Here is a 26,455-nt window from a genome sequence, read left to right on the forward strand (position 1 = left end):
AGCACAACGTGAAAGAAGATGATTAGATAATACGTAGAGGAAGTGATTTAAAAATGTTGTGAAGTTGACGTCAAACTGAACCCAACAATAGATATATATGATGGTCACACCCTGAAGCTCTGTGATCCCTTCATCGTCACTGATGGAGAAATCTGTGATGTCACCTTGTTTCAATTGAAAGTTTCATTTCTGGTTTTGGATTTAAGTCGTTAGTTTTTTTTAGGAACTGAATTGAAACATCTTGATTATGTTTAGTGAAACAAAGTGTTGTGAAACCTCAGGGTTACAGTTGAACCTTCAACACTTTCGGCCTCTCAGGAACCAGCTCGTGTGTCGTTTGCTTCTGCGAGGATCCGTCTCCATCGGCTGCTCTTTATCAGTGTTTGTGAACTTATCTGGACACCGCACCCAAGTCTTTAGGAGCCTGATGTATGCGCTATGTGTTTAACAACCGTTTGTCTGTGAGGTGGCTGCCAACAGATTAGTGGAGAGTAAAACATTCCCAGTACAGATGTATCTGCCGATGTGTGTGTGTAGCTTTTCTCAGCAACTACTGCAGATACTTGAAAGGACTTTGCATCTTATGATTTTCCTAATATAATTCGCTGGTAACTTTGTCATATGATCCGAGAGATGGCCGTCCATGGCTTTTGTACTCTGACACACACCCACACACCTGCTCCCTCTCCTGATGAGCCTGGCTTGTGACACTCCCTGTACACAAACACACACACGTATGGGCACATATGTTAGACGACCTTTCACTCTCTACATTCCTTCCTCAGCCTCTCATCTGAACACTTAATCTAACAAGAACATAATTTCAAACTCTAACCCAAATCCGGGCTGTGATCCTGACTCTGAAAGAAGTTGCTGACCAGCAGTCTTTCTAAGTTCTATAATAAAACACACACTTTGAGTCAAAGATTACCCAACCCCAGCCTGATAACGTTGTCAACACAGCAGACCTGAATCTCCACTCCTCCTTTATTACAAAGGGTGTGTCTCTCATTCACTCTTTGTTTCTGCCCTATTTGTTTCTCCCTGTCCCGGTTACAGTCACTCTTGGCAGCGAGCACTGTTAAAATACTAATATAACTCTCCTGCTGCAATATGAGCGCACAGAGCAGAAAGCATTAACAAGGTGATGCAAGAATTCACATTAGCGCTGAAAGTGAAAACATGGGGGGACTGGCAAAACCAGAATATTAAAGATAAGTAAACACTCTGGAGACGTTGTCAAATCCCTCCTGAAAGAAGTTCATGTATGAATTTGAAACAGGAAATGTGACGCACAGCCACACACACATGTCGTTAATGGTTTGGAGACATTTCCAGACTTTTAATTAGGAGGCTCGCAGGAAAATGTCTGGAGCAGCTGGCTCGGACATTTGCATTCTCACCTACAGACTCTCTGTCGAGACTTCGGTGCAGATCTGCGTCTAAATCCAATCTATGACATTTTCTTTTCAAAACACATCAAGTCTGCTACGGATTCGCCTGGTGTCCACACTACTCCAGAGTTTTAGAGACGCCAAAACAGAGAAGTTTGGAAACAATGACACAGACACCTGATTGATTATGTTCAGTCACGACGTAGCCTTCACCGATTCGCCAGGCTCTTATCACATGACTCCCTCCCAGAAGAAAACAACCGGCATTAGCCTCTCCGACCAGCTCTGAACACATCGAGGGTAATCAATTACAAACGCTGCTGACCCGTTGTCTTTTGCTAACAGCTGTTTTACAATGATACAACTGCTCTCATGTGCAGGAGATGAGCTGTTATTCAAGCAACTCCTTTGTACACCCCCATGCCCAGTATACGTGAGTGGTCACATGATAATGCGTTTTCAGGCGTGTTGGTATGAGCGTGGATCGTCTTAGTGTGAAAATGCCATGTGTGTATCCGATGATCAGCCAAAAACTTCCTTCTGGAAAAGTGTGTAACTCCACTCGTTTCTACACAAAATCCTGTTTTCGGTATCACTTAAAAGCTTCAAGGCCCCCCCCCCCCCCTTCTTAAAAAAATCTATTTAACTTTGTGAAACAAAATCGAGTCTTACAAATCAAACTGGAATGTGTCTGCAGGCTGTTAAAGAACACGTTATAATTTGTCAACTACAACATTGTTTCTTGTAGGATGAGCCCAGAAGACATATCTGGTTTTACAGAGATAAAGAAGTGTGGAAGAGGAAGTGGTGGTTTCTCGTGTTTCTCTGCTCGGTCACCTTCAGCTCTCAGTGGCGCTGCAGCGTGGCAGTCACTCAAATGAGGCATTTGTTCAGAGTCATCACCACAGAGACGGGCGGTTTTGATTTTACAAAGGGGCACACTGGTGATTTTACACATGAGAATCACGTGGACGACTGCTGCTCAGACAAGTGTGTAATGTCCGGGGAGGGGGGGGGGGGGGGGTGTAAAATTAACCCATGACTACAAACTTATAACTGAAAGCCTCTGTCGCAAACTACGCGGTTTACAAGGAGAGCTGTGGATAAAACATAGTTGAGTTGCATCATGGGAAGTGTAGGATCATGTGTTTCTAGATATTGACTCAGAGTATTTAGAAATTGGGATACAGCTGTTTTCTGGATGTCTTCATCTCACTGGTCAGCCTCTTTAAAAGCATTTTTTTTATGGCATGTTGAAATAGGATTTAGCATCTTCTTCACGTCCTTGGAGGTTCCTGCGCTTCTGGTCAAACTAGTTAGCAGCTGTCATGCTAGAAGCGGTAGCATCAGCACAGCTTCTTACTGTGTTCTACAGAACCAGCGTCTCTGAGCTCTATGAAGATACCTGTGACATCACGTGTCTGTCTTTCCATTCTGAGGAGAGAAGCTCATGCTGAGTCACAGAGAGGGAACACACACATCTAAACACACACACACATGTTGTTGACACACGCCAACATTCACTCACTCACACTCTTGTTGGCCGACTTCCCTGTCTGCTGAGTTAATTTCATTACATCTGTATATCTGATTGGGCTGGAGCCAACTTTCATCACATACGACCTTTCTAAAAAACACGTAGATGTTTTGTCTGAAAACAAAAGTCGGTTCCTCGGATCATTCTTTTATCTCTTAAATTAGTCCAGTGACAGGAGGGAAAATATACCCTCACACAGTCTGCTGCTATTATTAGGCTTTTTTCTCTCATGGCACAGTCTGTCTTTTTTCTGTATCCTTTGTCAAATCTAGGTCTCTGAAAAAAATTGACATTTAAAGCGGCTGTAATTAATGTGGGCTAATGACTATGTGAAAACAATGTGATGATGTGAACGCTGAACATGTGGAGAATCATCTGTTTCTCTGAGCCTTTCATAGAGTTTCAGCTCATCGTTTATCCGTCCGACTGACAACTTCACCGTTTGGATTCACCGTCGCTGCTCGTGTGTTCTTTTCAAAACACACAACAGCCACACATGTAGCTCAGCTGCTTATTGAAACAATAAGCAAAACTAAATAAAGACCATTTTTCCACTGGTCACAAAACCAAACAACCCATAACATCTGGCTTTTGTCTAAAAAGGGAATGGATACAATCGGCCTTCACTCCCGGGTCACATGACTCTGCAGTAGACACGGGTTCTTATTGGCTCTCGCTCCAATCGGCAGTGATGAAGACTTCACACACACTCACTAGGCAAGAGAGCTGTGAAGAATAAAAAGGCAAAATCCTCCACCAGCAATGGGAAAGGAGTTAATCTCCTTTTCAGCAGGTTCACCCCCAATTTAAAGATCCTGAGTACACTTGTTAACTTTGGTGACAAATGCACTCAACCCATTTCCTTAAAGCTTTTAAAGCCTTTCCTGTTCATAATAATATGAATCACTAGTATACTTCACCACAGTAAACATTGGCTGCAGGTCTATATGAGTCTGAGCTTCAAGACTTGTGGACTTATCTAGATCCATCAAGACTCAGAGTCCAATCAGCTGAACATCAGGTGCTGTGTTATCAGCCGCCTGCTTCTTCTTCTCTCTCTTCCTATCATGTCATTCAAGCTCAAAGTGCTGACTTTGCAGCTGCAGTCCTCTCAACTTAGTGTGCGCTCAATGTGTGGGGGGGGCATCCACACTTTTAGACTGTGTGTCATAACAATACCAGGATATGAAGTCCGGATTTATCTGTCTGAAGATCTGTTTCTGCGTTTGGGGCAGTTTTCAGTTTGTGAGGCCGGTGCTACGTGCGTCTGAATCCTAGACATTACTGGAAATACTTAGATTGCATCCAGCCTGTTATTATCAGAAAACATAACCTCCATGGCTGCAACTAACAGTTATTTTCATTATTAATGATTATCTTAAGTGATTCATATAGTATATGGACTCATAAATCACTCACACAAGGGCACAGAATACTGAAGACAGGGATCGAACCACCACCTTCCGGTTAGTGGCTGATCCGCTCTACCTCCTGAGCTACGGCAATACAATGTGGAGTCTCTCTAGAGGTGCCACTCAAATCAAGAGACAGGTATTTCTGTTGTTTTTGGGAGAGGGAAACTAATTGTAAAGTCTGGGTCTTTCCCCATCGTCACATTGGAAACTTTACAAAAGTTAGATTTGCATATGAGTAAAACAAAACCCACCCATGGTGACTCGATATGAAAACCTCTTTGTTTTAACATGTTCTTAATAGTTTGCTTTCCACGATTATTTACTGGCAAGAGTCCAATATCCTCTGAGGGGAGGCCCCCCCACCAAACCCCAACAATAGGCACAATACGGTAAACCAAGCATAACACATGTGGCTCCTCATGCCTGTGACTGCTTTCAAACCTTGTTATTTATAGCTGTTGTTCAGTAAGCTACAAGGTGCTCAGTGGTTAGGCTACATCCAGACCGACTGTAATAACACATAATTACAAGCTGTTTACATCAGCTGCCTTTTGAAATGCTCTTGTTCATCAGCGGCAGAGCAGACAAAGGTCCCATCGTCACACTTCATCAGTCTCCATCTCCAGTTCTCTGTCACGCCTCGTGGTTTCCCAGTGACACTGAATATCACAAAGCCGTTGACAACATGTGACAACGACCCTGAAGTCTTCTTTTGCCACAGAGGTGTCAACATGCCTCAAATGTCAAAACCACTGAAGACCGTCTGCCTGGACCTGCGCTCACTTTCGAATACAACCACACTCAGATCACAGCAATCTTATAATGTTGCTGACAAGACTTCATCCTATAACGTCACATCTTATTCAGGCTAAATCTGTGGTTCTCAAACACCTATACTGTCAGTCCAGGGGTGAAGGGGTTCTCCAGTATCTGGAACCAGTACTTTGGGGGGTTAAACAGTTCTGGAAACCTTCAGTCAAATAACAGAAAACTCCTTGTAATTTATAAGTGTGATATATATCTAGTTGAATCAATATAGCAAAAGGTGAAATAGAGCTGCCTTGAGAAAATGTTGTTCAATTCATGTTATTTGTTGTATTAACAGTATCTGAGCAACAGCAAGGACAAGAACTAAAGGCTTCCTCCACTGCGACAACCCTCAAACTCAGGCGTTTACCCACAGTGTGTTCTCATATCTACTTAAGAGTAAATCTCTCTGCTGCCAAGCTTTAAGCCAAGATCGTTTCCAACTGTGTGTAGATTTGTGTGCGTGTGTGTTTGTGTGTGTGTGGGCAATGCAGCTTGTTGCCAAACCTTCCCACCTTGCCAGCCACTCCTACAAGATGAGCTGCAGAGCTATTCCGTGGCCAAATGTCACACAGCGCTCTGCAACACCACCACCACCACCCCAGCAACTCTAAAGTCAATTAAGTAACAGAGAAAGCTGTGAATTAATAAACTGTTGTATTGACTTAAAAGAGTTCAATGTGGAACTGAGAGGGGAAGTAACGTTTAGTGACATTTTACTTCCTTTACTACGTCTTGCAGTCGCACACTGATGCCACAACAGAGACAGAAAGACAATCACTCCCTCCTCAGTGCACTGAGCCACAGACACAGCAAGTGTGTGTCTACTGTCTGTGACCTTGAGACGAGAGGCCTGAGAAAGGAAAAACACATCCCTGCGGGAGATGGCGTCAGTGTGAGTGTGTGTCCTCCTGAGAGAGGGAGTGTGTGTTTGTGTGGAAAGAGGAACGGCAGCGCATAGAGAGAGAAGTGAAACAGGGGAAGTGGGAACAGGGGAAGTGTTTTGATATCACCAGTCACAAACCTGTGTGTTGTTACTTCTGATTTCTGGCAAAGCCTCAACAAAGCTTCTCAGCAGAGTTGCTATTTGTCAGAAGAGCACAGCCTTGGTTTATTTTCTGTGATAAGCGATGTTTATATTTCCAACTGTGAGATATAAAAACAACTCGCTTCTCAGTAATCCTACCACGGCGGTCTACACGCCCAGTATAGTAAACGATAAACATGGCGACTTGATTCCATATCCGTCCTTCACTCAGATGAAGTATCTATCACCAACGTGAAAAATAAAACTACTATGTCTTTGATATCGAACCCTCGAGAGCAGAGGGAGTCTGGCAGAAGAAGAGTCTCAGAGTGAAATGCTTGATGCAAAAATTAACCACAGTGGTGTCATGCATCGATGACCTTTAACCTGACAGTCTGGTTAAGAACTAAATCAAAGTTAAAATCAATGTGATGCTGCTTTTGCCACTGAATCACATCCAGAGCTGCAACTAACAAATAATTTCATTCTGGTAAACATACAAAAAGTGATAAACGCAGCTGAAGATGATGACCTCAGATTATCATGTATTGACCAAACAGCCTTGAACTACAAAGATATTCAGTTTACCTTCATGTTTGAACACCACGTGAATTGACTTTCGGTCTTTTTGCATCTAAAAGTGACCAAAACGTATTTAATTTATTAGATTGTAGTAGATTGACTTCTATTGATCAATTAATTGATCAATTATCTGATGGTTGCAGCTTTAAATGACCCTGCACCCTTCACTATCATTGCAAAAATTTAAAGTAAGTCATATTACTAGGGATGAAGCAGTTGCGATATTGTTTAACTTGTGTTTTTAACATTCTTAACCATACCACAATAATATGGATAACTGTATTAATTTGGGTCACTGTACACGTGAGAACATTTTCAACCCGTTCCCTTTCTACACATCACTAGAAACTGAATGTCTCAGTGGCAAACCTTCGCCGCCCCCATAAAACATTCACTCTCTGTGGCCTCCTGTGGAGTAAAACTTTGGTGAACTTTGACCCGTGATATTTGCTTTGCATTCCCATATGTGCCAGCGTCTGAATCAAAGCAATCTCACAGCCTTTCATCTCACACACACACATGTCTCTCTGACTTCAGAGGACATTGCATTGAGACGTACTCTAACCTTAGACATAGTTCCTACTTGCCTAAAGCTAACCCTTAACTTAACCTAACTATAAAATGAAATGATTTACATTATGGGGACTGTTGTCAACACACACAAACACACACAGGTTCATCCATGCACCTCACAGCCCTCTGCACCTTCACCTGACCCCCTGGGCCTGTGTCTCTACAACAACCCTTCTGGACTCGCACAGACCTTTCTTGAACTCCTCCAGCATGGAGTCCAGCTTGGTGTCGTGGAAGACAAAGTGGACCGGGTGCTTGTAGAACTTGGTGATGGTCCTCAGGGTGGTGCAGTCGTCCGGGTCCACGAAGGCCAGGTCCTTGATGTGAAGGACGTCCATGATGTTGGAGCGCTCGTCCTCGAACACGGGGATCCTCGTGTAGCCGCTCTCCATGATCTCGGACATGGTGTTGAAGTCCAGCACGGTGTCGCTGTGGATCATGAAGCAGTTGCTGATCGGGGTCATGACGTCCTCCACCGTCTTGGTCCGGAGCTCCAAGGCACCCTGGATCATGTTGAGCTCCTCCTTCACCAGGTCGTTGTAGGGCTCGGTGACCTTCAGCATCCCCACCAGCTTCTCACGGTTGTACACGGTGCCGATCTCCTGGCCGAGGATGCAGTCCAGGAGCTTGCTGATGGGCCACGACAGCGGGAAAGTGAGGAGCATGAACAGCTTGGTGACCATGATGGTGTTGGCCCCGACCGCCAGGCCGTGCCGGGAGCACAGCGCCTGGGGGACGATCTCCCCGAAGATCACGATGCCCACGGTGGAGGCGATGACGGCGCCGAACCCGGAGTTGGTGAGGTCGTCCAGGAGGATGGTGAGGGTGGTGTTGACCAGCACGTTCCCCAGCAGGAGTGAGCACAGCAGGTAGTTGCCCTTCCGGCGGATGGGCTCGATCTTCCTCGCGTACTTCTTCTCCTTCTCGGTTCCGCAGCTCTGCACGATGCGGAGCTCCATCGGGTCCAGCGCCATCAGGCCCAGGTTGAGCCCGCTGAACATGCCGGACAGCACCAGCAGGAAGGCGATGATGATGACCTGCAGCCAGATGGGCAGCAGGGACTTCTTCACCTCCACCACCCGCAGCCTCCCGTCCCGCTCGTCCAGCAGGAACCAGTCCTCCCCCTGCGGCTCGCGGACACACAACGCGAACAGCTTCACCATCTCGCTCTTGCGGAGCTGCTTGATCTGGACGCTGACCACCCCGGAGCTGCTCTGGTTGAAGAACTTCATGGCCCCCTTCACGACTATATCCTTCGTGTGCTCGGGACAAGTCCTATTGAGGGCGGGCGTGTTAGCTCCGGGGATCTCCTCCTCGGTCTCGCTGGACCCGAGCTCCATGAACCTGATGAGCGCCGAGCTGTTGGGGAACAAGTGGAGCCCGTAGAACCTGAAGCGGATGTCGCTGCCCTCCGTCACCTGGATGTCCCCGTCCTTCGTGGTCCCGGCCGGCTTGTCGCTGCTCTCCAGCCGCCAGCCGAGGATCCGGGTGACCCCTCTGGGCTCCGGAGTCACCGCCGCGGCCTCGCTGCCCGAGAAAACACACGAAAACACGAGTAAAGTTAACGTGAGCCCCGGTCCGCTCCAGTCCGTCGCCATGTTTGTTTCGCTCTCTGCCAACGGGGGAACTGACGTCACATACTCGGCTCCGGGGGCCCGCCTCTCTAAGTTAATTTGAATATCCCCCGAGAACAGCCAATCGGTGACTGCAACGTCACGCAAAATCATCGACCGCGCCCCCTCAGTTATCCATTGTTAAGGTAGACTGACAGAGTTTGCTTTTAAGGTCGTCTACGTGCAAGAGTTGACGTTTAACTATTGTTGTTGTTATCTGACTCTCCAAAGAATTGTAGGTAAAAACACAAACAAAGAATTAAACACTCTTTATAAAACTTCAAAGACTTGTTCGACTTCAAAGACAAGAGAGCTCAAATTCCTGTAAAGTAAAAAAAAGTCGTAGAAAAAAAAGCTTCAAAGTTAGAAAAAACGCCAATAAAAAAACACGTTCAAAGTTAGAAAAACAACTTCATCAATTGGAAAAAGTGACAACACATACGAATACAGCAAAGCGTTGCCAATAACGAAAACGTAAAGTGATGAACCTTGCTTTAGCTCAATGCTTTGTGAAGTTTCATCATCACTGATGACGAGTAGCTGACTTCAATAACTTAAAAAACTGATCACATGCTGAACAGAATGGATACGATCAATTAGGATATATGTAAATCTATCATATTATCAAGTTGCTCAGAGTTTGGACTTCTGATGGCTTCTGATCTGAAGTTGGAACTTCTCATCAGCGCCAATTCCACAAGCAGCCACAAGCAGCGACAGACTTCTGTTGTGTTTTTGACAAAGTTTTTACTCTAACACATGTCCTGTATTAGCGATAACTGCAGCAGTACTAAACCTGCCTGTTTCCTGGTGTTGAAGCTCAGCAGCTACTTTAGAATTATTCCTCTTCATCAGTGAGTCTTCCTCAAACACGTCTGCAAAACACTATTTTCTTGTTTGTGAGCACAGATGATCTTAAACAGTCTGTGGTCCAGAATGAAGTTAGAAAACTTTGTGTTCATCCCACCGGGTTTATCTGCAGTTCTGATGGCTCAGGGAAGTTGGAACGTTATTACAGCATTTCATTTTGAGAAGGACAGAGCTCTACATACTGGAAGACAAACTGTGGGTTTCCGTCCACCTGCCAAACACTGAATATCCACTGGGACATTCTGAAGATCAATCCGACCTCAGGTTTAGTTAGTGTCAAATGAAAAACCTCAGAGAGAGATTCCTTCACTAAGTGTAGTTCTTCCCTTCAATGAACTGAGAAAAAAAGTAGAAAATAAAAAAGGTGAAGAACTATCAGTCCCAAGAATAACAGGAGTCAAACAGCTCTGATTTTGTTTCCCCTCCCAGTGAATTTCTTTACTAACAACAGAGCTCTCTCTTGTGGTCAAACTATGGTCAATGCATACAGCAGGTCAATTTAAAACGGCAGTGTAAACAGTGTGTTCAATGGAAAAACTGTTATATGCTTCATTAGACTCATTTATTACTCAAAAAAAAGTTTTGCCTTATCAATAAATATGATACTTTACTACTTCACATTCTTTGTGGAACATATATATATTTTTAAAGTTCCACAAAAAACGGAACTGTTGTTGTACTGTTCCCTGAGAATTTTTTTTTTTAAATGATAAAAAATATATATACCTATATATGTATTATATATACAATTATAGTAATTGATAATTCATAGAGATCGATTGCTCCTTCATTTTTCACTTTTGTCCACAAGGTGACAGTATTGTACTGCTCAGCTTGAGCTGATGTTGTGACCTGACGAGAATATTATTATTATGATGATTGTTATTATTATTTTAACCGTAATAACCATTATTTGTATATTTTATCACTGTCACTCTATCTATCATCTTCCTAAATTGTTAACACGAAAAGATTAATTAAATTTTTTACATATATGTATATTTGTCTTCGTTTCCAATATGTCATAACCTTAATAGTTGGAAGAGGTTTCAATGTAAATTTATTTATTAAATATTTCAAGCATTTCTGCAGCTATTTGATTAACTAGGGCTACATTGAGTCAAATTTACAACTTGGATGCAATAAAATAATGTCTATTCTCCAAAGCCAGGTTAAAGATATTTGTTTTAAAGTCATGTGTATGATTTCCACACCTCCAGCAGCTCTCAGGTCCTCAGGCGAAGTGTTCCAGTGGATCAGAATCAAAAGCTGCCTCACCAAAACAAACGTTTTTGTGTTTTGGAACAGTTCACTGACCAGTACCAGAGAAACTGAGGAGCCGTCTTGGTTCTGTGAGCATATGAAACATGCCTTCATGGTCCATGAAGAGCTTAAAAAACAATTAAAAGAAACTTAAAACTCGCATTACTTCTGCCGAAAATTGTTATAAACGAAACAAATCCATGTGTATAGTAGAAGAGTTAATCCAAAGCATTTAACCGAGTAGCATAATGTTCTGTTGCATGTTAGCATGGAAGGCTAACAACATAAGACATGACATGAAAAAGAAGAAGACATGACATCATCCTCTGTGTGTTATCTGCTGTGTCTGTCCGTCCGCGGTACCAGTTGAAAGAAAAACATCACCAAATAAGGGTTCCATCCTGTTTATCAAGGTCATAGCAGTGAGACACCTAGCCAGGGGAATTTTCCTCCACACAGACAAACACAGATTCAACGTGTGACAGACACAAAATACATCATCATAATTCAAGACAAAACTTTAATGAACTGCAAATGCACTGAAGTATTGAATACACGTATTACACAAGAATAACCATTTACAGTGACAGTCATTAAGGACTGTGTACACATTAACAACATATTTTCTTCTTTGTAAAAGAAAGACAAAAGAAAAAAGGGAAGTCATCTGATAATCTGCACAACATACTGTGTTCTTATAAATCTCTGTACAACAAATGTCAGATTTTTACATTTTGATCCACAGTCTTTCCTGACACATTGACAACATCTCTCAACATTCAGTAATTACATATCCTGGATCTGTCACTTTAACCCAATACATTGCTCTCACCCCCGTCCCCTTCCTGCACCATTTGGTATAAAGTGCTGACACATGAATAAACAAAGAGACATGGGTGAAAACATCACTTCCTTTGCAGATGTAAATATCAATGACAGTCACATGAAGAACGGAAACGTGGGCACTTCAGCAAATGTTGTTGACAATCAAAGATATTGTGATGTCTCCTCAATGGGATATTTTCCATATTCAGTTGCAGAGATGCAGTTAATGCAAATGTACACAATCTCTCTTGTGTAGCTGTAAGTGATGAACTTGGCTGTAGTTCAATGCTTTGTGAAGTTATTGAAGTCTGCTACTCATCAGTGGTGATGGAACTTCATAAAGCATTGAATTACAACAAGGTTCATCACTTTTTTGGTCCCCTGGAAACATTTCCACTGTCGTTTTCGCTAACTGTTGTATAACTAATGAATTAATAAATAACTAAGGAACAACTTATTTGACAGCGCTTGAGCAAATCTAATCCCTCTTGGTTGCCATGGCGTGGCTTCTCAACTGGAGGATTTCTCCTGTAGACTTTGCATAAACTGGGTAGACAGAGATCTTTCCAACATTTTACAAAAATATCAGTTTTGCTATGTGTGGGTGATCTAATGTTCTGTTAGAAGGGATTTGCTCAAAAATGTTTCCCCAGAAGTTGTACATGGATATGACTTCTCCCCTTTATGGCTTCTCATGTGGACTTTCAACCTACATCCACGTGTAAAACTTTTCCCACAAGTTTTGCAAGTGAAAGGTTTCTCAACCGTGTGCGTTCTCTCGTGTCTCTTCAGGGCATTTCTCTCGCTAAAACTTCTCCCACAAGTTTTGCAAATAAAAGGTTTCTTGCCCGTGTGTGTTCTCTCGTGGACCTGCAGGGAAGTTCTCTGGCTAAAACTTCTCCCACAAGTTTTGCAAGTAAAAGGTTTCTCACCCGTGTGCGTTCTCTCGTGTCTCTTCAGGGCATTTCTCTCGCTAAAACTTCTCCCACAAGTTTTGCAAGAGAAAGGCTTCTCGCCCGTGTGTGTTCTCTCGTGGACCTGCAGGGAAGTTCTCTGGCTAAAACTTCTCGCACAAGTTTTGCAAGTAAAAGGTTTCTCACCCGTGTGCGTTCTCTCATGTCTCTTCAGGGTAATTCTCCGGCTAAAACTTCTCCCACAAGTTTTGCAAGAAAAAGGTTTCTGGCCCGTGTGTGATCTCTCGTGGATCTTCAACTTTGTGCTAGTTGTGAAACTTTTTCTACACATTTCGCAAGAATGCAGTTTCTCCCCGGAGTGGACTCTCAAATGTCTTTTTAATCGTGACTTCCATTTAAAGACTTGTCCACAAGTGTCACACTGGAAAACCTTTTTACTCTTGCAGATATTTGGTACAATCTTTGACATGGTAGTGCTACATGCAAAGTTACTGGGACTTGTGCTTTCTTTTGCTCTTGTGATGTAATGATGTCCCTTTTCTGATGCCTGCTCTGCTTTTCTGACTGATTTTGAGTTTCCATGCTGGCCTCCGTTGAGATCTTGGCTCTGAGCTGAGCTTTGGGAGAGGAGCTGGTTGTCACTTGGTTCTGGTTCACTGTGGTGACTTTCCTTGAAAGTAGGATTCAACAAAAGGTTATCCTGATCCTCCTTTTTCAGTACAAGCTGCTCTACTTCCAGACCGATGCAGTGCTCCTCCTGCTCTTTAATCTGTGGAAGTTCTGGCTCCTCTTGGTCCAGACTGGGGTTCCTCTCAAGGTTCCAGAGCTGCTGGTCAGATGGAAACTCGTCCTCAATGATAAAATGTTGCTCTGGGAGCTCTAGAGGAGACAAAATACAGAAGTAGGTTAATGATAGACTGGTAGTTTTGAGTGTGTGCAATTTGGTGCAGATCCAAGCAAAAATCCAGATCGAGTGAAATTAAATGTGTTTTCAAAAGGAGACAGACCGATGCAGTGCTCCTCCTGCTGCACCTTAATCTGTGGAGGTTCTGGCTCCTCTTGGTCTGGACTGGGGTTCCTCTCCAGCAGGTCAGCAGGAAACTCTTCCTTGATACAGACATGTCGCTGTGGAAGCTCTGGAGGAGACAATGGAGAGAAGTCATGATAAAAGAGCCCATGTGTTTAGACTAGCAGGGATTATAAGTGTGGTGTATAGTTCGCTAACTCAGGTGATACAGACCTATTCTCTGCAGCTTTACTACAGGTTTCAAAGTTACATCCAGCAGTCTGCGCTGACGACCGATCTCATCCTCGTACTTTGCGACAGTCGCTTCAAAACATCCAAATATGTCTTCAGCAGCAGTGTGTAACCTCTCGTTGATAAACTGTCTTAAACTCAGGATTGTTGACATTTCCATTCGAACGCTTTAACCAACTAACTTCTCCGAGAACGCAGCGAAGACCGAATACGGAAGATGGCGACTTGCTTTACTTCTGCTGACAAATGTTATAAACGCAACAAAACCACGTGTGTAGTAGAAGAGTTGATCTGAAAGCATTTAGCCGAGTAGCATCAAGTTCTGTTGGATGTTAGCATGGCAGGCTAACAACGGTACTTCTTCTTCTCCTGGTTGACAAACAGCTTCCGGGTGCATTACTGCCACCATCTGGATTGGAGTGTGTCTCAAAACAGATTCAGGACTAAAACATTATATTCTCCTTGTAACTCCGGCATCTATTAGATATATAAAAACAGGCATGTACTCTACTTAACTCCTCGCATTTCTGTAATATTCAGCTCGGTCTGATTAATTTGAAGTGGATATTTAACTTCCTGTCTTCTTTGTTGATATCATTCTAAAACAAAGTATTCTTCAGTGTTTCCATGTATCGTACTTGTTTCAATTCAATCCAGCAGCACCAAGTTACACACACTTATGAATGATAGTCCTCTGAATGTGTAAGATGTTTTTCATCAAGATCACCTGACCACATGTTTTCACCCAGATTCATGTTGATGTCCAGGAGTTTTTTGTTAATTTCAGACAAACAGATTCAATGTGTGAATGACATAAAATACACTCATCATATTTCAAGAAACTTTAATTAACTGAAAATGCAGTGAAGTATTGAATACACGTTGTACAAAAGAATAACCATTTACAGTGACAGTCATTTAGGACTGTGTACACATTAACAACATATTTTCTTCTTTGTTAAAGAAAGAGAAAAGAAAAAGGGAAGTCATCTGTTAATCTGCACCACATACTGTGTTCTTATAAATCTCTGAACCACAAATATTTCAGATTTTTACATTTCGATCCACAGTCTTTCCTGACACATATTGACATCTTTCAACATTCAGTGATTAGAAAATATCCTGGATATGCCACTTTAACCCAATACATTGCTCTCACCCCCGTCCCCTTCCTGCACCATTTGGTATAAAGTGCTGACACATGAATAAACAAAGAGACATGAAACGTGAAAACATCACTTCCTTTGCAGATGTAAATATCAATGACAGTCACATGAAGAACGTAAACGTGGGCACTTCAGCAAATGTTGTTGACCATCAAAGATATTGTGATGTCTCCTCAATGGGATATTTTCCACATTCAGTTGCAGAGATGCAGTTAATGCAAATGTAGATAATCTCTATTGTGTAGATGTAAGTGAGGAACTTGGCTGTAGTTCAATGCTTTGTGAAGTTATTGAAGTCTGCTACTAATCAGTGGTGATGGAACTTCATAAAACATTGAACTACAACAAGGTTCATCACTTTTTTGGTCCCATGGAAACATTTCCCGTGTCGTTTTTGCTAACTGTTGTATCACTAATTAATGAATCAATAATAAAGTAACAACTTCTTTGTCAACGCTTGAGCAAATCTTATCCCTCTCGTGTTGCCATGGCGTGGCTTCTCAACTGGAGGATTTCTCCTGTAAACTTTGTATAAACTGGGTAGACAGAGATCTTTCCAACATTTTACAAAAATATCAGATTTGCAATGTGTGGGTGATCAAATGTCGTGTTAGGAGGGATTTGCTCAAAATTCTTTCCCCACAAGTTGTACATAGATATGACTCCTCCCCTTTATGGCTTCTCATGTGGACTTTCAACCTACATCCACATGTAAAACTTTCGCACAAGTTTTGCAAGAGAAAGGCTTCTCCCCCGATGTGCGTTCTCTCTTGTCTCTTCAGGGCATTTCTCTCGCTAAAACTTCTCCCACGAGTTTTGCAAATTAAAGGTTTCTCCCCCGTGTGTGTTCTCTCGTGGATCTTCAAATTTGTGCTAGTTGTGAAACTTTTTCTACACTTTTCGCAAGAATGCAGTTTCTCCCCTGTGTTGTATCACTAATTAATGAATCAATAATTAAGTAACAACTTCTTTGACAACGCTTGAGCAAATCATATCCCTCTCGTGTGGCTTCTCAACTGGATGTATTCTCCTGTGGAGTTTGTATAAACTGGGTAGACAGAGATCTTTCCAACATTTAAAAAAACATATCAGTTTTGCAATGTGTGGGTGATCAAATGTTTTGTTAGAAGGGATTTGTTCACAAATCTTTCCCCACAAGTTGTACATGGATATGACTCCTCCCCTTTATGGCTTCTCATGTGGACATTCAACCTACATCCACGTGAAAAACTTTTCCCACAAGTTTTGCAAGAGAAAGGCTGCTCCCCCGTGTGTATTCTCTCGTGGACCTGCAGGGTATTTCTCTGGCTAAAACTTCTCCCACAAGTTTTGCAAGTAAAAGGTTTCTCGCCCGTATGTGTTCTCTCGTGTCTCTTCAGGGTATTTCTCTGGCTAAAACTTCTCCCACAAGTTTTGCAAGAGAAAGGCTTCTCGCCCGTGTGTGTTCTCTCGTGGTCCAGCAGGGAAGTTCTCAAGCTAAAACTTCTCCCACAAGTTTTGCAAATAAAAGGTTTCTCACCCGTGTGTGTTCTCTCGTGGATCTGCAGGGTCTTTTTATGGCTAAAACATCTCCCACAAGTTTTGCAAGAAAAAGGTTTCTCGCCCATGTGAGTTCTCTTGTGGATCTGCAGGTCATTTACACGCGTAAAAATGTTCCCACAAGTTATGCAAGGAAAAGGTTTCTCGCACGTGTGTGTTCTCTCGTGCCTCTTCAAATTTGTGCTAGTTGTGAAACTTTTTCTACACTTTTCGCAAGAATGCAGTTTCTCCCCTGTGTGGAGTCTCAAATGTCTATTTAATCGTGACTTCCACTTAAAGACTTTTCCACAAGTGTCACACTGGAAAACCTTATTACTCTTGCAGATATTCGGCACAATCTTTGACATGGTAGTGCTACATGCAAGGTTACTGGGACTTGTGCTTTCTTTTGCCCTTGTGATGACATGATGTCCCTTTTCTGATGCCTGCTCTGCATTTTTAACTGATTTTGAGTTTCCATGCTTGAGTCCATTGAGATCTTGGCTCTGAGCTGAGCTGTGAGAGAGAAGCTGGTGGTCACTTGTCTCTGGTTCACTGTGGTCACTTTCCTTGAAAGTAGGATTCAACAAAACGTTATCTTGAGCCTTCTGCTTCATCACGAGCTGCTCTACTTCCAGGCCAATGCAGTGCTCCTCCTGCTCTTTAATCTGTGGAGGTTCTGGCTCCTCTTGGTCCAGACTGGGGTTCCTCTCAAGGTTCCAGAGCTGCTGGTCAGATGGAAACTCGTCCTCAATAATAAAATGTTGCTCTGGGAGCTCTAGAGGAGACAAAATACAGAAGTAGGTAAATTATACACTAATGATAGTTATGAGTGTGTGCAATTTGGTGCAGATCCAAGCAAAAATCGAGTGAATTTAAATGTGTTTTCAAAAGGAGACAGACCGATGCAGTGCTCCTCCTGCTGCTCCTTAATCTGTGGAGGTTCTGGCTCCTCTTGGTCTGGACTGGGGTTCCTCTCCAGCAGGTCAGCAGGAAACTCTTCCTTGATACAGACATGTCGCTGTGGGAGCTCTGGAGGAGACAATGGACAGAAGTCATGATAAAAGAGCCCATGTGTTTAGACTAGCAGGGATTATAAGTGTGGTGTATAGTTCGCTAACTCAGGTGATACAGACCTATTCTCTGCAGCTTTACTACAGGTTTCAAAGTTACATCCAGCAGTCTGCGCTGACGACCGATCTCATCCTCGTACTTTGCGACAGTCGCTTCAAAACATCCAAATATGTCTTCAGCAGCAGTGTGTAACCTCTCGTTGATAAACTGTCTGAAACTCTGGATTGTTGACATTTCCATTCGAACGCTTTAACCAACTAACTTCTCCGAGAACGCAGCGAAGACCGAATACGGAAGATGGCGACTTGCTTTACTTCTGCTGACAAATGTTATAAACGCAACAAAACCACGTGTGTAGTAGAAGAGTTGATCTGAAAGCATTTAGCCGAGTAGCATCAAGTTCTGTTGGATTTTAGCATGGCAGGCTAACAACATTACTACTTCTTCTCCTAATGACGGTTGAAAAACAGCTTCCGGGCGCATAAATGCCACCTTCTGGATGGAGTGTGTCTCAAAACAAATTCAGGACTAAAACATTATATTCTCCTTGTAACTCCGGCATCTATTAGAGATATAAAACATTCCTGTACTCTACCGAACTCCTCTGCAGCATTTCTGTAATATTCAGCTCGGTCTGATTAATTAGTAGGGGACATTTAACTTCCTGTCTTCTTTGTTGATATCATTCTAAAACAAAGTATTCTTCAATGTTTCCATGTATCGTACTTGTTTCCATTCAATCCAGCAGCACCAAGTTACACACACTTATGAATGATAGTCCTCTGAATGTGTAAGATGTTTTTCATCAAGATCACCTGACCACATCTTTTCACCCAGTTTCGTGTTGATGTCAAGGAGTTTTTGGCTAAGTTCAGACAAACAGATTAAATGTGTGAATGACATAAAATACACTCATCATATTTCAAGAAACTTTAATGAACTGAAAATGCAGTGAAGTATTGAATACACGTAGTACACAAGAATAACCATTTACAGTGACAGTCATTTAGGACTGTGTACACATTAACAACATATTTTCTTCTTTGTAAAAGAAAGAGAAAAGAAAGAGGGAATTCATCTGATAATCTGCACCACATACTGTGTTCTTATAAATCTCTGTACCACAAATATGTCAGATTTTTACATTTCGATCCACAGTCTTTCCTGACACATTGACATCTTTCAACATTCAGTGATTATAAAATATCCTGGATCTGTCACTTTAACCCAATACATTGCTCTCACCCCCGTCCCCTTCCTGCACCATTTGGTATAAAGTGCTGACAAATGAATAAACAAAGAGACATGGGTGAAAACATCACCTCCTTTGCAGATGTAAATATCATTGACAGCTACATGAGGAACAGAAACTAGGGTACTTCAGCAAATGTTGACAATCAAAGATATTGTGATGTCTCCTCAATGGGATATTTTCCACATTCAGTTGCAGAGATGCAGTTAATGCAAATGTACACAATCTCTCTTGTGTAGCTGTAAGTGATGAACTTGGCTGTAGTTCAATACTTTGTGAAGTTATTGAAGTCTGCTACTCATCAGTGGGGATGGAACTTCATAAAGCATTGAATATCAATCAATTGTATATATATGTATAATATTTATACAATTATAGTAACTGATAATTCATAGAGCTTGATTGCTCCTTCAGTTTTCACTTTGGTCCACAAGGTGGCAGTATTGTACTGCGCAGCTTGAGCTGATGTTTTGATCTGACCAGAATATTATTATTATGATAATGATGATTATTGTAATTATTATAACCATAATTACCATTATTTGTTTCTTGTATCACTCTCACTCTATGTATCTATGTATCTATGTATCCATGTATCTATCTATGTATCTATCTATCTATCTATCTATCTATCTATCTATCTATCTATCTATCTATCTATCTATCTATCTATCTATCTATCTATCTATCTATCTATCTATCTATCTATCTATCTATCTATCTATCTATCTATCTATCTATCTATCTATCTTTCTATCTATCTATCTATCTATCTATCTATCTATCTATCTATCTATCTATCTATCTATCTATCTATCTATCTATCTATCTATCTATCTATCTATCTATCTATCTATCTATCTATCTATCTATCTATCTATCTATCTATCTATCTATCTATCTATCTATCTATCTATCTATCTATCTATCTATCTATCTATCTATCTATCTATCTATCTATCTATCTATCTATCTATCTATCTATCTATCTATCTATCTACCTATCTATCTTTCTATCTATCTATCTATCTATTCATCTATCTATCAATCTGTCTTCCCTAATTGATATTATGGTTTGGAGAAAAGATTAAATACATTTTTTACATATATGTTTATTTGTCTTCGTTTCCAATATGTGAAAACCTTAAAAGTTGGAAGAGGTTTCAATGTATATTAATATATTAAATATTTCAAGCAATTCTGCAGCTATATGATAAACTAGGGCCTCGTTCAGTCAAATTTACAACTTGGATGCAATCAAATAATGTCAATTATCAAAAGCCAGGTTAAAGAGATATGTTTTAAAGTCATATTTATGATTTCCACACCTCCAGCAGCTCTCATTTATGTATATTTATAGAGAGATCTCTCAGTACTTTATTTTTATCAAGGAAACTATTATCATGTTTTTACAGCCATTGTTCGCTGTATTTTGAATTTAAAAAATCTACAATTGATTAATTTCAAGGACGTTATGCTTTCATTTAAGTTATGTGTCAATGCTGTCTTCCTTTTACAGTGTAAACCTAAAAAAAACTCATCAAGTCAAATTTCAAAGGTTGTCGGTGATTTTTGAGTTACGCAATTGGCGTTATATGTCCCGAGAAATGCTATTGGCAAATTAGTTGTAGATAAAATTGGTAAATTTCCCAATGAACAAAAGGAGGTGGGTGGAGAGAGACAGAGAGAGAGAGACAGAGAGAGACAGAGAGAGAGAGAGAGACAGAGAGAGAGAGAGAGAGAGAGAGAGAGAGAGAGAGGAGGAGGATGGGAGGAGAAAGTAGAGGAGGGGATAGCATGAGTGAGGGAGGGAAGTGGTAGGGGGGGGGGGGGTGGTGGGAGGCCAGGAAGAAAACACCAGTCCTCGTTTTGTCCTCGGAGTTTGGAGACTTTCTGCGCCAGGACGCACGGTAAGAAGACGCGTCTTTCACTGTCCTCGGATGGGGGGACAGGGTGAGGCTGAATTTTGGGGGGAGAAAAAGGGGGGATGGAGGAGAAAGGGCGAACAGGAAGCCAGTGAGCCCTTGTCTCCTCGCTTCCTCGTTGCCGCGTCCCTGCAGGAGTCAGAGAAAGTAACGGAAATAACAGAAAAGAAGAGAAAAGGTGGAGGAGTCTGTTTCTGAGGAAGGAAAGAACTCTCATCTGCACTTTCTTTCTTTCTTTCTTTCTTTCTATCCTTCTTTCTATTTTTCTTTCTTTCTTTCTTTCTTTCTTTCTTTCTTTCTTTCTTTCTTTCTTTCTTTCTTTCTTTCTTTCTTTCTTTCTTTCTTTCTTTCTTTCTTTCATTCTCCTCTTCACTTCTCATCAGCGCCACTTCCACAAGCAGCGACAGACTTCTGTTGTGTGTTTGACAAAGTTTTTACTCCAACACATTGTTTTGATGCTTGTTGGTAAAAGCACTTATTCATGTCCTGTATTAGTGATAATTGCAGCAGTACTAAAACTGCCTGTTTCCTGGTGTTGTTGCTCAGCAGCTACTTCTGGATTTTTCCTCTTCATCAGTGAGTCTTCCTCAAACACGTCTGCAAAACACTCTTTTCTTGTCTGTGAGCACAGATGTTCTTAAACAGTCTGTGGTCCAGAGTCAAGTTAGAAAACTTTGTGTTCATCCCACCTGGTTTATCTGCAGTGAAGATTTTAAAGTCAACTTATTTCTTAAACGCTTCATTACTTCAGTTAATGAACTGTTTGACTGTCAGAGGTCTATTTAAAATACCGAAACAATCTTCAGACCGAAGATCACAACTTTTTCAAAATAAAAACTTCATTACCTATATTTGATCTGGTTTATTTTTGGTTTCACATTGTACTTTAGAGATCAGACTGAAGAAGTTTGTCTGACACGTACATCCTGGCATCTTCCCCCTTGTGGTCTGTATACTTGACATTGATTGGTCTGTAGACGTGTGTCTGTCATCAGCGGGTTGTCAGTTGGTTGTAGTCTTTCTCTTTGAATGGAGAAAATGAATGTAGAAGTTAATTTGGTAAATTTGGTTTCCACTGTGATATCGTTATGGTTTTTACTCCCACTATCTTCAGGCGCAGCACTCAACACTAGTTCAAACAAGTGGTTTCACAATAAAAACAACCAACAAACCATGGTTCAGTTTGATCCAGACCCAGACCACCTCTTCTGGTAGCACTACATTTGGTCTGTTAGGGTTAGGGTTAACCCTAACCTGAGAAACACTCACAGGGTTTGAGACAGAGGCTGAAGAGAGGAGCTGCAGCAACAGACAGTATCCGTGCAGTATGTGTTTTCTGAACATTACAGCATGTAAACATTTCCAGGTGATAATACTCATAAAATCTGGAATGAGAGTGAGGTAAATTCGCTGTATTTGATTTCAATCAATATCTTCCACCCTGCGTACAAATTAATATTTAAGCCAACTCGGTGTCTCAGCTTGTCGTTGATTCGCTGTTGGACTGAACCTGCGTCGGCCTCAGTAGCAGTCAGAGTCTCTATGGAACATTGGGCAGATTATTAAGTTTTGAAGGTCAATAAAATGTGAGGTTGTTATCAGGTAAGATGAGAGGAGGAGTGGCTCTGTGGCCTGAGAGGTCAGGTGAATAATTCAGAGGTTCGATTGTTCGGGGCTTTTCGGTGCGACGCTCTGGGCTCTTGCTCAAAGCGCAGCGACTGTTTTGTGCCCTTGTGTCATAACTGCTTCTCACTTTCCTCTTGTGTCCGTTGTCAGCTGGAATGAGGTCGTGACGGGGTCGGATGCTTACGTCTGTGTGTACATCTCACAGGTGTTGCATCACACACGCATCCGAGTCACAAATCACTTCACTTCCTAAAGTTCCTAAAGGAATAAAACCTGCACAGGAAGTTATCATCCCAGGTGTGACGCTGCTTTTGGTTTTATGATTAATTTGCTCTTCTGTCGTCGTGAATCAGAGAGTTATGAACTTCCGAGAAAAACATCAATCAGTGACTCACAGAAAACAACCTGTGTCAGTGTGTTGATTGAGCCTGGTTGTCGGTTGGATTAACACTGATTCTGTGGAGGCTTGAACATTATGTGAGAGACAGGAACAAGGAAATCTGACAAGTGGGAAAAGAGCAAACCGTCGTCAGGACCCCATTCAGGCTGCCGCACATGATCTGCCTGCTTGATAATCCTCCAGGATCTTCTAAACCTTTAATGTTTGGTGTCTTTATCTCATAAAGTTCCGATGCTATTGACCTTAGACCAAGTATATAAAGATTGACAACATGACAGCTCCCGAAAAGTGAAGCCAAAGCGTCTTGATGACCCCTCCCCCCATCGGCTGGCTGCAATAAAGGTCTTAGCTCCCACCTCCTCCAGGTTAGTGGATGGGACATAGACCAAAATATCACACCTTAGATAAATATTTCTCGAAAATGGTTTCTGTCATTTTAGGTAGTTCTTATCACACTGAGGTTTTTTCAGGCTTTAATTTTTCTATTTAGTTGACTCTATTAAAATGTGGGGAAACTCCAATTACTGCTCAGCCGTTCATATCCCGGATATTTAGGCTTCATTTCTGGATAGTGGGAGGAACACACACACACTTTAGTGAATTAAATAAAGGAGAAACTTTTTCAGTGGCTGCTCTGTAAAAAGTGGATGTTTATCAGTTCCATGTCAGTGAGGTCGTTAGCTCAGGCTCTGAATTAGCGGAAAAACCAACAAGCCAAAAACAAACATGATCTCTGTGGTTCAGTGTGGAACAGAACAGGCCACTGGCAGGAGAACACAAAACCAAAACCAAAAGCTGTTCGCTGGTTATCTCCTATACATGATCAGATATCCATAGGAAACCACAAGTTATAATTGCCAGGGAGACTAAAGATAGTCGTCATATGAGTCGCGATGCTTCACAACTTCATATCTAACAATCTAAATCCGGTCGTAAAGGTTGTTTAGATAAAATAAGCAACTTTTTAGGTTTTACTGCAAATCTAAATTCACTGATTAATGTCATGTCAGCTGTTGGTGGGAAATTGGCAAGAACTTCCTCTAATCACTGAGTTCCCGTCACAGATTTCTGGGCTGAAACCTGAAGGTTCTTATGATGAAATCACACAAACCCACGATATTAACTGTTTGCACAATCAACTGCAGCAGCTTTCCCACATGAGGGAGGATTAATGTCAAAGTCTTTTGTCCAAATTGAAAATCTAAATGATCTAATTAATAGATTCCCACAAAAATTAGAAGGTAGGTTTTTATTCTGTGCTAATGTGCGATATTTCCTTCCTCCTTTCCTCCCTCCCTCCCTCCCTCCCTCCCTCCCTCCCTCCCTCCCTCCCTCCCTCCCTCCCTCCCTCCCTCCCTCCCTCCCTTCCTCCCTTCCTCCCATCCTCCCTTCCTCCCTTCCTCTCTTCCTTCCTTCCTTCCTTACGGGAATTTTAACTGTATTGGCCAATGATCAGAGGTTTTGGGTATCCACACAGGATGTACTGTGTGACCCACAGACAGAAGCTGACTGGTTTTATCGGTCTGACCCGATGATGAAGAATACGAAATTAGTCCCTCTGCTCCGCTACGACTGCAACTGACCAACTATTTCATTTATTGATTAATCTGCTGGTTATTTTGCTGATTAATTAGATTGATGGTTCATTTTGTCAAACCAACAGTTAAAGTATTGTTTGTTCTTTTCATTTCCCAATCAATTAATTATCTAAATAGTTACAGATTATTGTTCTGCAGAGCGACTGATCGATTAATGACCTTTGTGGCTGCATGTCTTTCTGTTGGTAATTTTACAGCAGTCAGTTTGTTCTGGAGCCCTGTGCGTGTATAAGAGTTATTATTAGCTCTGAGCCTGATAAGACGAGTACCTGCTGATAGAGGTGCAGCAGAGAACTCCAGCAGCTGGACTGTCAGAGGCTGAGTTCTCCTGAAAATCCAAACCAAGAGTTTGTGTTTTAGCAATTTGTTCTTCAAAGGTTCAAATAAAAACCTCAGATTTCTCAATAAATTGTCTTGACAGGGTTTTTTGTAAATCATGGCACCCATACTTGTGGTATTGGCTATTGCATGCACCAAATTTGACGTCAGCACCTGTTGTACATGTGCTTCAGTTGCGGTGACTTGGTGCAGTCTTCTCCTAAATGATGGGTGTGACTGCAAAAACAACACCACCAGAAAAAGAAGAGGAAGAATAAACACACCAACACAACAGTTTTGACACCGTCCTGTTTCTTTCAGAGACAACAATGCTTTGTGCTTGTTTACACTGACAGTTTCCTACAGAATCCCTCATCTTTACTCACTGTCTCCGTCTCATCCCTCCAGAAGCCATCTGGGAATCTCTGTGCTCTCTTATTGAAGGCTCATCTGTAGACAGACCTGGTCACAGACTCGGCTTCCAGCGTAATCCACGGGGCTCTAGACACAATCAGCGGCGGGTTAAAAAAAGCTCAGCATGACGAATCGCACAGAAGTGTCTATTATTTTATTTCTGGCACGTGTCACTGCAAACAAGGACGGAAATGAGGAGCTGAAACTAGGCAATAGAGTCCTGATTGAGCACAAAGAGACAAAATGACCACAAAAAGAGACACAAAACAAAAGCTAAAGGATGCTAAACTTTCTCAAAGAGACACAAAATGACCACAACTGATCTGAAAAGATGCAGAAAGACCTAAGGTGTTTCAACATGATACAAAGAGATGCAAAACAATTCAAAAGAGATGTATGATACATGGAGGACACAAAATAAAGAGATGCAAAACAACAACTCCAAAGAAGGACTGTGGTCGTGTTCAGTCTGGAGTCTTCCTCCAACGTTGGAGGTTTTTGTGCCCTGGGAACTGTTGTATCCCAATCCATTCCTCTTAATGGTTGTAACCTGAGAAGCTCCTAACGTTTACCGAAAGCTCTTTGTTTATCCTCAGAGCTCAAGAAGTTTCAGAGCCATGAAGAGCTTCTCTGTTTATTTCCTCAAACCTTGCCTCTCAGTTTGGAGACAAAAATGCACAGACCTGCTCCTCTGTGCATTTCTCGCCTCGTCATTGGTTAAAAGAGACACAGAGGAAACTGTAGGCTCTTGTCTGATCGGCTGATCTTTGGAAAGTGTTGTGCATTAAGTCCTATCGTCCTCCAGTAGTTCCAAGAAGTTTGTGCTCTTGTTCAAGTCAAGCTCTGATCTCAGTTCCACTGCTGTGAGCACAGAGCTCTTTGTTTCCTTCTCCCTCTGTTGGATTCACGTCATTGTAGTGAGGAGACTTTCAATAAGAGCAGTGAATCATCGTTTCTTAGGTCCTGATGTCATCAAGCCATAAAATCACATGTACCAGTAAATCATGTGATATTTTGAGGAAGTTGTGACCACTGATTATTTTCATCATCAGCTCATCTGACATTTATTCTATTCTTTAAATGGTT

The 26,455-nt window shown here is 41.9% G+C and overlaps 3 protein-coding genes across 3 annotated transcripts in view; 1 reads left to right on the plus strand and 2 right to left on the minus strand.

Annotated features, from left to right (window-relative positions):
• LOC133001750 (metal transporter CNNM4) overlaps window positions 1-8,936 on the minus strand; it is a 32,254-nt gene extending 23,318 nt beyond the window's left edge. The window contains exon 1 of the mRNA XM_061071428.1: window positions 7,526-8,936. Coding sequence (XP_060927411.1) covers window positions 7,526-8,933 — 1,408 coding nt within the window. The 5' untranslated portion in view covers window positions 8,934-8,936. The remainder of the gene's footprint in view (window positions 1-7,525) is intronic.
• Window positions 8,937-14,965: 6,029 nt separating this feature from the next.
• On the minus strand, window positions 14,966-18,070 carry LOC133002185 (zinc finger protein OZF-like). The gene is made up of 3 exons (XM_061071951.1): window positions 17,899-18,070; window positions 17,666-17,794; window positions 14,966-17,540 (listed from the first exon to the last, which is right to left on the minus strand). The coding sequence occupies exons 1-3, from the start codon at window positions 18,068-18,070 to the stop codon at window positions 16,333-16,335; spliced, it is 1,509 nt and encodes a 502-aa protein (XP_060927934.1). The 3' UTR covers window positions 14,966-16,332.
• A 2,859-nt stretch (window positions 18,071-20,929) lies between these two features.
• The window catches only part of LOC133002300 (phospholipid-transporting ATPase ID-like), a 25,969-nt gene continuing 20,443 nt past the window's right edge, over window positions 20,930-26,455 (plus strand). The window contains exon 1 of the mRNA XM_061072080.1: window positions 20,930-20,998. The gene's annotated coding sequence lies outside the window, so the exon portion shown is untranslated. The remainder of the gene's footprint in view (window positions 20,999-26,455) is intronic.

This window comes from Limanda limanda, chromosome 5 (genome assembly GCF_963576545.1).
Source record: "Limanda limanda chromosome 5, fLimLim1.1, whole genome shotgun sequence".
NCBI lineage: Eukaryota > Metazoa > Chordata > Actinopteri > Pleuronectiformes > Pleuronectidae > Limanda > Limanda limanda.